This window comes from Leptopilina boulardi, unplaced genomic scaffold, assembly GCF_019393585.1.
Source record: "Leptopilina boulardi isolate dan_hultmark-lab unplaced genomic scaffold, ZJU_Lbou_2.1 LbouV2_60, whole genome shotgun sequence".
In the NCBI taxonomy this organism is placed as follows: Eukaryota; Metazoa; Arthropoda; class Insecta; order Hymenoptera; family Figitidae; genus Leptopilina; species Leptopilina boulardi.
Genome location: NW_026138006.1, coordinates 233,224 through 244,876, shown reverse-complemented (window position 1 = coordinate 244,876; position 11,653 = coordinate 233,224). Strand labels below are relative to the sequence as shown.

Sequence of the window (11,653 nt, the reverse complement as noted above, 5' to 3'; positions counted from 1 at the left end):
ACGCGGTGGTTTCGTTTGGATAGAGGTGGCAGGTGTACGTATTTACAGCTGCTACTTCTCTCCGAACGATCCCATTGCAAAGTTCGACGCCCAGATCCGCTCTCTTGAGGATAGTCTTAAGACTTTCGACGAGGAACTCCTCATTGTGGGGGACTTTAATAGTAAGTCTCCGGAATAGGGAGAGACTCGCCTCGACAGGAGAGGGATCTTAGTCTCCGAGATGGTCTCCGCAAACGGTCTGGTAGTGCTAAATAGGGGGAAGGAGATCACCTTCAGGCGGGGTACGTCAGGATCTATTCTTGATATAACCATTGCCTCTCCCCGCCTGGCTCGCAGGATTAAAGAATGGAAGGTGCTGGATGAAGAGACCATGAGCGACCACCAGTACATAGAATTTTCAGTCTCGGAGGAAATTCCTAGAGGGCATGAAAAACTGCAAAGAAGCAGTAAATGTCCCTCATGGAACCTCAAGAGACTGAACAGGGAGAAACTGGTTGAGTCTCTGGAAGAATCGAGACTTGTTCACGAGCTCAACTGGATGACGAAGCCAGTTTCTCTAAAGGGAACAGTGCGTGAGGCGAGGCAGGTAATAGTAGATGCTTGCAACCACGCTATGCCTCGCCGGCAGACAAGAAAAACAGGGAAAGGGTCTATGTACTGGTGGAGCAAGGAACTAGCCTGCCTGAGGAGAAAAAGCCACGCAGCTAGGAGAAAATACACCCATTCAAAGGGAGACTCCGAGCTGCGAGAAAAATGGCATGAAGCCAGGCTGATCTTCAAAAAGGCAGTACGTAGTAGCCAACGCCGTTGCTGGCAGGACCTAATCGGAGAATCAGAAAGGGACCCATGCGGATTGGCCTTTAAGATTGTCACTAAGAAATTGGTGCCAAGGCAGAAAATCTCCAGTCTGGACGATCCGATTTGGGTCCTGGAAATTATAAGGACGCTTTTCCCCCACGCGGAACCAATCCAAAGGGAGGACTTTACTGAATGTGTAGTAAGCAAGGAGGAACTCTTCACGCTTGAAGAGTTGTAAAAAGTGTCAAAGACGTTGAGAAATGGCAAGGCGCCAGGCAATGACGGAATACCCAGCGAAGTCTGGAAAGAGGTTGTCGCTGTTTATCCAGAGCTTCTTCTCAACGTCTTTAATACATGTCTAACGGCGGGAGAGTTCTTTAGCGACTGGAAGACACAGAAGTTGGTCCTCCTTAGGAAAGGAGAGAAACCCCTAGACAAGGCCTCATCGTTCAGACCAATATGCTTATTGGATACGATGGGGAAATTTCTAGAGGGTCTGGTTCTGCAGAGACTTCAGGAAGTCCTGATAGGCGAAAATAGCCTGTCCGAGAATCAATTTGGCTTTCGGAAAGGCCGGTCAACAGTTGATGCAATACTCACTGTTGTCAATAGGGCGAAGAAAGCCAAAGAGGGCAAAAGGAAAGGATTTTGTGCGCTCGTTGCTATAGACATACGAAATGCGTTTAATACCGCAAAGTTGGTCGTCTGTTTGGACGCACTGAAACGTAAAGGGGTACCACCCCATCTGTTGCGAATGATAGACAACTATCTTAGCGACAGATAGGTTGAATACAAGAGCGATGCATGTCATCTTAAACATAAGATGACATGCGGAGCTCCCCAAGGATCAAAGGTAGGTCCATTCATATGGAACGTCATGTACGACGAACTCCTGGGAATCGACCTACCTGAGGATACGTTTATAGTTGGCTTTGCGGATGACGTCATTGTCGTGTGTCTTGCGTGGAGCGAGTAAAACCTTGAGGTAAGGGTCAATGAAGGTCTGAGACGAGTAAAGCGCTGGCTGGATCTCAACGGTCTTCAGATGGCCGTAGAGAAGACAGAGGCCTTGCTCGTCACTGACCGGAGAGCCTTTAAAGCCCCAAAGATTCAGATTGGGACAACCGAAGTCTCTTGGGGGACAAAGCTTAAGTACCTGGGGGTGACGTTGGATCGAAGGTTAAACTTCGCCCAACACTGTCACACCAAGTCACTTGAGTCCGCCGAATGCATCGGAAACCTTTCAAGGATGATGCCAAACGTCGGCGGCCCCAGGGAAAAGAAACGGCGACTGGTGGCGACCGTGTGTCAAGCAAAGCAGCTATATGCTGCCCCTGCATGGGCTGATAAAGCCCTAAAGAGTCACGGCATCTCTAAGGACCTACTCTCCGTAGAAGGAACTTCGGCACGGAGAGTGGTCTCTGCCTACAGGACAGTTTCAACGAGTGCCGCCCTAGTTCTTGCGAGCATGCCGCCAATAGATCTATTGGCGGTGGAAAGACAGGAAGTCTACATGCTTAACAAAGAGCTAGCAAACTCGCAAGAACAGGAAGTTAAGAATAGTCTAAAGATGGCTATTCGAAGAGAGGTAAGAAAAAGACTCGTTGAAAAATGGCAAGAGTGTTGGGATGAGGAATTGAAAGGAAGGTGGACGTACCGCCTGATTCCTCACCTCGCCACCTGGCTTGACAGAGAGCACGGCGAAGTTGGTTACTACCTGACACAAGTGTTGTCAGGTCATGGTTGCTTCAACCAGTACCTCCACCGGTTTAAAATAAGAAGAGCACCGGAATGCGTGTATTGCGATAAATCCCTCGTGGATGACGCTGAACACACGCTATTTTCCTGCGAGCACTGGAACATTGACAGAGAAGCTATGTTTGCGGCGGTTGAGACTCGATTCAACGCCGATAGCATGGTCTCTGTCATGCTCCAAAGTGTGGACTCCTGGAGGCATGTTGAGACCTTCGTTCTGAAGGTCATGTCTACCAAAGACAATGACGGCAGAAGAAGAGGTTGACCGGAAGATATCTTGGCTCGGCTGGGGGTGTGCGGGGGTGCGAGGAGACATTTGATCTCCTCTCCTTTCCCGCCCCCCAGCCTATGAAATGGTGAAGGCAAGGGAACCGTTTTACTTGCGAAGTGTAAAGCCAGACGGCAGTTCCGCAAGTGAGAGCAAACGATTCCAATAGGGGTGTGGTTTTAGCGGGTCGGCTTACATAGGAGTAAGTCAACCCCGCACACTTCGGAGAAAAGAGTGCGCCTCCGGAATGGTGTGATCCTTGGAGTTGCAATTCCCTCCTTGGTGTAGCAGATTTCCACGTTTGCCCTAGCGCAAAAAAAAAAAATAAATAATATTAATATAATATTATTAATTAATAATAATATATAATTATAATTATACTTATGTACTAAATAATTTCAAATAATTAATCTAATTTTTAAATTAATTAATTTAATTAAAATTTAAATAAAAATATTTAAATTAGTACTAAAAAAATATAAACATATAATAAAAACATAACAATAAATGAAATATAAAAGTAAGAAAATTTTTAAGTCAATAATTATTCCTTTTTTAAAAAATCAGAAAGAAATCTAATATTATTTTTTACCATTCGACAAATATTGAGAGTGGATAATGAAGTGTTACTCATTATCATAATCTTCTCTTCTTTACCCATAAAATGTCAAGTACAGCAGTATACTGTCAGTTAAAAAGTGATTTTTCGGAAAATTCTTTCCTTTTCCTCGATCGAGGTATTTTTATACTTTCTTTTTCTGTATATATCAAGAATTATGCATTTTCCACTGTTTCTTTAATGTTTCAATAGTTTTTCATATTATTTTAGCAGCTTTTTAGACACGAGAAATATTGCGCATGATTGGGCATAATGCATTGGACAATTAAACAAACACACCAATTGTCCGAATGCATTTTAGACAATTGAGCAAACAGCTTGCTCAATTGTCCGAACTGCTATCTCAAAAAACCCTTTTTTACTGGGACAATTAACATTTGTGATTTTATTAACATTAAACTCTATTTCAGAGTACAATAATTACAAAAGTCAACACTTTATTAATAATTTATTAAGAATTAATATTTTTTTCAAGGATTTCTCTAAACTTTTTCTTAAAATTAATGAATAATCGAGCACTGAAATTGGCAGGAAACAGGCACTCACCTTATAACAATAACAAAATTTTACATAAATACTGATCGAAAATTTTAAAAGAGAAATAGTCAATTAACCGATCAAATTACAAAATAAATCAGTTTAAAATACAAGAAGATTAATAAATGTTAACAATACAATTTAAAAATATAAAATGAATAAAATAAGTAAAGATTAAATAATTTCATAAATACAGTAAATTAATTGAAATAATATATTATAATAAAAATCAGTCGTTGGACCAATGGTCATAATAAGAATAACAAAAGTTGTATAAAATATCAGTTTAGCAAATTAATATAGAAAAATCGCCCGTGGACCGACAGCTAATTTCAACACACACATACACACGATTATGACGTGTACTTATCGTTTAACGCCCAGCGGCTGTCTTTCCTCCAATTCCCAAACTTTAGACCATCAGCAAAACTCTGCGCTACTTAAAAATGGATTTCTCCCTTTATAGTTTGGTCCGGGATCTCCAATTTAGTTAGGCGCGGTCGGAATATCTGGATGGGGCCAGCGTCGCACCTAGGCACGGCTCGTGTTGGTGTTGAAACTTTCTAATCCGCCCACAAAGTCGCCACACTTCAGCGTCCTCGGCCGGCACCTGATCGCGTGGCACGGATTTCAGCGTCCAGCTCTCACGGGCGATTAAATGCTTTTTTTCAGCTAATTCCAAGAACTGACGCCGAAATCCCGCTCATTTCCCCGTATCTCCCACGCGAGCACCCCGACCGCGGCCACCGATTGGTTGCAAACACCCCCCAATTCCCAGAAACGCGATCAAGCTGCGACACTGGTCCCATCCCGACGGACCCCTTAACCGGCGACAACCCGACATACAGGGAAGACAGGAGGAAGGACACTTATCGCTTCAACCTTACACTTTAAAATTTAATTATTTAATTAATTTCACTTTAAATTAATACAAATCTTACAAATTTCAACTTAATTCATTAATTATCATTACCAATCGTTTATTCATTGATTAATTCAATTTTTTTACTTCTAATCACTTTTAATCATAATCTGAACGATATCGATCAAATTATGATTTACCTAATCCGCCAGGGCGAAGCCAGGTGAATGTGCACATTGACCGGGCTTTTTGGTGAAAGTGAGAATTTTGCCATTTGGGGAAAAAATTATGTACATTTACCGAATAAATTGGTGATTGTATACATTGACCAGCGTCGGTTGGTGAATGTGAAAATTGCAAGTAAGTGATTGTATTAATTAATTTTTAATTATTATGAAATGTAATAATGTAATTCATTACATTAATTATTATTAATTAAGTAATTATTAATAATAAATTAATTATTTAAGTAACTATTTGAATATTATAAATTTTAATATGGGACTAGAGATATAAATAGAAATAAATATAGAAATAGAAAATGTAAATAACAACAGAAATCAAAATATCAATTGTATATGAATGAAATTATATAGGCAAAATGCAAAATTTATGTCCTTAAACATTATGAACATAAAACAAATAAACATCTATTCATTTCGCCGAAAGAATTAAAATAAAAAATTTTTGGGGGTGTGTTATAACCCCATTTTATGGAAAAAATTAGGGGGGAGGGTTGCGCGTACGGGTCATGTAGAAAACGATTTATGCTATAATTTAAACTTTTTTGAAGTTTTTACCACGTCAGGTTAAAGAGAAAAATCATATTAAACACCCATAAAAACATGTTTCTTGGGGGTTTTTACCCCCACTATTTTCAAAATCCAGACATACTAGGCAATTTTAAGATCCGGGATCGTATTCAGCGCCCAAAAATACATTAAAAACCATTCTGATATCAAGATTAAAGAAAAAAGTTTTATTTTTTAGGCCTCTGTGATTTATTACGTTTGCTGAAGCCATATATATGGGCATATCTCTAGAACTTTTAAACTTTATGTTATCGCTCATTATGATACCTTAAGAATTTTTTAAATAATTTTTCATTACCATAATTTGACCAATTATAGGGCTTTTTAAATGTATCATGCGTTATATAATTTTTTTCATTATGTAGGAAATGACGAACGTAAGTTAAAGTGGTGAAATCGACAGTTTCTAGTGTGTGATATTGACTGGTTTTTTTTAGTTTATAGACTGTAACTTTTTTAACGAAACATTGTGTGTCTTGTGGCTTGCAATAGGAGTCGGTTGGAGTGTAAAGAACTAAAAAATCCATGAAACAATGATGTGCCTCAAATTGAATAAAAACTATGTAGCTTCAAACTTGCGAGACAACTTTTTCAAAATTTCTACAAGTTAGCAGTTAAACTGACATAACTTTTTTAACGAAGGTTTTTGAGTAACGGCACAACGGGATTATATTATCTACCTAATAAGAAGTAATTTGAACCCATACAGGAATGTGTGCCTCCTTTACACAAAGAATGCAATGACTTCAAACATTAAATTTTAAAACGTAACTCAAATCAAAATACCACATATTTGAAAAGCACATGTTGAATTTTGCTTTTAAATGCTCCCAACTCATTGTAATCTCTTCTCATGCATTATAAAAGTATACAGAAAAATAGTTAACCTTTGCACACTTCATTAAAACTGTATAATTAATAATGAATATAAACCTAAACTGTCCGAAGCATAGTTTGTGAAGAAAAGTAAGTATTAACTAATAGATGTGTTTAAATCTGGCTGATATTTCTCACTCGAAGGTTTTTGGGGTCGCTGCGACTACTAATCTGAATTTTAAATTTTCCAAAATTCAAAATGGCGAATCCAATATGGCGGACGACTTTTTAAAAAAGTGATCCCATTGGCCTCAAATTTGTTACTCGGGGGTTTATGGGGTCGCTGATTACGAATCTGAACTTAATTTTTCAAAAATCAAAATGGTGGATCCAAAATTGCAAACAAAATTTTTTAAAAAATTAAATTTTTAAAAATTCAAAAATTGTTATAAACTACATTTACTTATGACTTAATAAGCAATAGGCCATAAAATTTTCGAAACTGTAGCATTAAATCATTTTAAAGGTGGTAGCGACCCAAAAAACTCCCAAGTAACAAATTTCAGACAAATTCGATCAATTTTTTTAAAAGTCGTCCGCCATATTGGATCCCCCATTTTGAATTTTGAAAAACTAACGTCGCATTTGTAATCAGCGACCAAAAAAATCCGCGAGTATCAAATTTCAGTCAGTTTTAAACACATCTAGAGATTTTGGGCAGGTTTTTTGCAATAAGGGAAAGGCAAGGTTTCGTAGATGTAAAATTCGGTTTTTTTAAAAAATAGGTTGATTTATTTTTTATCTCCGAAGTGTGAATTTGTCCGTTTAAGGGTGGTTTTGGTCGATTTAAAAAAACTGAGGGTGATGGACCAATTCTGAGCTCAGATTCGGTTTAAGCGGTCCAAAATACTATAGGAAATATATGTCTAGTTCAAGAAACAGACAACTTTTTTTTTGTGTGCCTGTGTAATGAATCAATAATGAATCAATAATGAATCAATAATGAATCAATAATGAATCAATAATGAATCAATAATGAATCAATAATGAATCAATAATGAATCAATAATGAATCAATAATGAATCAATAATGAATCAATAATGAATCAATAATGAATCAATAATGAATCAATAATGAATCAATAATGAATCAATAATGAATCAATAATGAATCAATAATGAATCAATAATGAATCAATAATGAATCAATAATGAATCAATAATGAATCAATAATGAATCAATAATGAATCAATAATGAATCAATAATGAATCAATAATGAATCAATAATGAATCAATAATGAATCAATAATGAATCAATAATGAATCAATAATGAATCAATAATGAATCAATAATGAATCAATAATGAATCAATAATGAATCAATAATGAATCAATAATGAATCAATAATGAATCAATAATGAATCAATAATGAATCAATATTGAATCAATAATGAATCAATAATGAATCAGTAATGAATCAATAATTAATCAATAATGAATCAATAATAATTCTTTTTCGCTTGTGTGTGAATTTCATTCACTACTGTCAACTTTTTGTCATTCATTTTCAAGAGCTCTCAAACGGCTGTCCAGTTCACCAATAATTTTAGCGTTTTTATATGATAAATCTTGATTTATTTGTCTTTCAAGACTGTATAACTTTTCTGATACTGAGCCTTCCAAAGTTTTTAATAGCACATTACCGTTGTCAGTATCCAATAAATTTTTCTTTTTTTGTTTTTCAAGAGCTTTTGTGTCATTTTCTAGAACTTTCATACGAGTATCTAGTTCACTATTGATTTCAGCGTTTCGTTATACTAAATCTGGATTTATTTGTCTTTCAAGATTTTTTAATTTTTCTGATACTGAGCCTTCCAAAGTTCTTAACAGCACATTACCGTTGTCAGTATCCAAAAAATTTTTCTTTTTTTGTTTTTCCAGAGCTTTCGTTTCATTTTGTAGAACTCTCATACGAGTATCTAAATCACCAATGATTTCAGCGTTTCGATATGATAAATCTTGATTTATTTGTCTTTCAAGATTGTTTAATTTTTCTGATACCGAGCCTTCAAGAGTTTTTAACAACACATTACTGTTGTCAGTATCCAATAAATTTTTCTCTGTTTTGATTTCATTTTCAAGAACTCTCAAACGAGCATCGATTTCACCAATAATTTCTATGTTTTTATATGATAAATCTTGATTAATTTGTCTTTCAAGATTTTTTAATTTTTTTCCTACAGAGTCTTCATGAGTTTTTAATAGTAAGTACATTACTGTTATCAATGTCTAGAAAATTTTGATTTATTTGTTTCTCCAAATTTTGAAGTTTATCTGTTACAGAAACTTCAAGAATTTTTAACAACATGTTATTGTTGTCAATATTTAATCGTAATGAAGACGTAACTTGATATACTAGTCGCACTTCGATCTTTATCATATGTTGAGTAAGTAATAAATTAACTACATAACCCTCTGCTTTAGCTTTTTCAAGGTTACAAATTCTTTTACGTTCACAGTCATAATTATCTTCTAAATCTACTTTAAAACCAACTCCAGGAGGTCCAGGTTGACCTCGTTTTGCTGCTACAGTTCCTCCTCTATTGAGGGGATGTCCGAACACATCAATGCTCATGATTGAAATGGATAAAATTTGCAGAAACATGTCTTAATATATGATTTTAACTTCTCGCAATTCTTCAATGATGGACATTATTTCATTATTATGACTAGGATTACCAGCTGATTGAGATGCCATAAGAAGCCGAAGACGGTCAACCAATTCATTCGGGTCATCGCAATAGATATAGTCTGGTTTAAAATTTCTGTTTGTAATCATAAATTTGGGCAGTGAACTACCACTGACATATGGTTTCCTTCTTTGTGGGAACAGTACAGATATAAAATTCATAAATTTAAAATTGTTATCTGTACGAATTGGTTCAGAGGAGCTATATTTCTTTTTATATGCATTGGAAGCAATAAGAATTTCTTTATAATTTTTCTCATCTTCTTCACTAATATATGCTTTCTTAGGTTTATTTTTAAATAAAAGTTCTAATAACCCAGTGGTAACATTAAAACGTTTATCTCCAATATTCACCAAGTTATTATCAAAACTTATTGGTTTATCACCAATCATAAAAGATCCATCTCTGAGTTTGCGTACTCCATATACTGTATCCAAACACTGCATTCTGTTATGATTTATCAAGTACAAATATTTACCAACTACTTTTTCATAGTCAAATACTGGCATAGTTTCATTCTCATCAACCCTTATATAATCTTCTTCTTCCTTTTTTTCAATTTCAAAATTTTCACGTTTAATATTAGTCAAGTTCACAATTTTTTGCAGGGGTCGTACTATAGGTTTGAAAGTTTCATTTAATGCAGTTTCTGCATCTTCTTCACCCAATTTCAGTATGCGATGCTTCCTTCTAATTGCCTCACTAACATTTTGAACATAGCTCTTGAAACTGATTAAATGTCATATCAGTATTAACATGATCATCATATACATGTCGCAAATTTTTTTCATCTTGACGAAAGATAACTAATAAATTAACATTATCTCGCATTAGATGTTTAGGAATTCTTGCATATGTCTGACAAAGATAGAAACAATCAACATCAACATGCCCTTAAATTGTCTTGTTTCTCACTGGCAATATCATCAAATATAAATATTGAATTATTCTTTGCATCTTTAGAAGAAACTACTTCTTCATGATCACTAAATGGCAAGTAATCAAGTCCTTCAACGTTACTTACAACTTTTTCCAAGAACTTATACTTTGGTTGTTGTAATGATTGTGAGTATAAATAAATGTTTTCAAATGTAAGACCATTGGGATGTAAAATTAGAGAAAGTAATACATTTGTGACGCTCCACGTGAAAAGGGACCTAACGCGACAAAACAGAATTATACAGGAAAGGCGTTTAAAGTCGAACGTTCTGATTGGCTGAGACGCGCCAGCGAATAACAGCCCCACTACCTTACTACTACATCGTTCCTACGTCTCACGGATACAACAAGTATACTAGTAGTAGTGGTGGTGGGGATGGTTTCCGTAGTCCGTGCTGGAACGCGATTGACATGGTCATGTTTAAAGCTTTATTACAAAAAAAGTAATTAGAAAAATATTATTTTTGACATTTCTATATGAAAGAGCAACTCAAATACTATCGATTCGCATAAAAAACTGGAAATTAATTTTTTGTCGCGTTAGGTCCCTTTTCTCGTGGAGCGTCACATTTGTTTTTCCACAATTTGCTGGACCACAGAAAATTGCTCGAATGCTTCCTGACAACCCGGACAGCACCGAAACTTCCCTGAACCTCGCTTGACGAGGTTCGGGAACTTGAGTCGCGAGGTCCAAACGAGGTTGAGTTGATGTTTACATGTCCGCGCATAATAAAGGTCAGTCACAGAGGTTGGCTGAATATTGGATTTGAATTTCTGTTAAATATTAAAATTAAAGATTCTTGGCATATTGTGAGGGGATATTTAAGGAAATTAAAAATTCAAGATTTGTTAAATGTAATCGTTAAATATTCTGGAAATTTAGAAGGAGCATAAATACGAAAAAATAAAAAGAAAGCAAAATTAATTTAAAAACCCAATGGGAAAAATTAATAATTAAATTAAAATAAAAAATCGTACAAGTGCGAGTTACACTCGCACTGAAATCGAGGGTTCCGTACTCGAAGCGAACTTATTTGGTATAAAAACAAATGTTTAAAAAATATGTGTTGTGTATTAAATAATATATGTGATACAAAAATGAACAATTTTAAAAAAAAATTTAAGAAAATTGTTCCTCCTTTGGTATAAAAACAAAAAAAAATTTAAATATGTGTTGTATTTCAAATAATATAAGTGATACGAAGAGGAACAATTTTCTGAATTTTTACAAAATTGTTCCTTTTTGTATCACTTATATTATTTGAAATACAACACATATTTAAAATTTTTTTTGTTTTTATACCAAAGGAGGACCAATTTTCTTAAATTTTTTTTTAAAAATTTTCCTTTTTGTATCACATATATTATTTAACATACAACACATATTTTTTAAACATTTGTTTTTATACCAAATAAGTTCGCTTCAAGTACGGAACCCTCGATTTCAGTGCGAGTGTAACTCGCACTTGTCCGATTTTTTTCGTTTTTTGCGGA

At 35.3% G+C, this 11,653-nt stretch overlaps 1 protein-coding gene across 1 annotated transcript; it reads left to right on the top strand.

The window, feature by feature from the left end:
* Positions 1-220: 220 nt before the first annotated feature.
* On the top strand, positions 221-1,036 carry LOC127290358 (uncharacterized). Its single transcript, XM_051318865.1, has one exon. It carries the CDS (start codon positions 221-223, stop codon positions 1,034-1,036), a length of 816 nt encoding a protein of 271 aa, XP_051174822.1.
* The last annotated feature ends 10,617 nt before the right edge of the window (positions 1,037-11,653 follow it).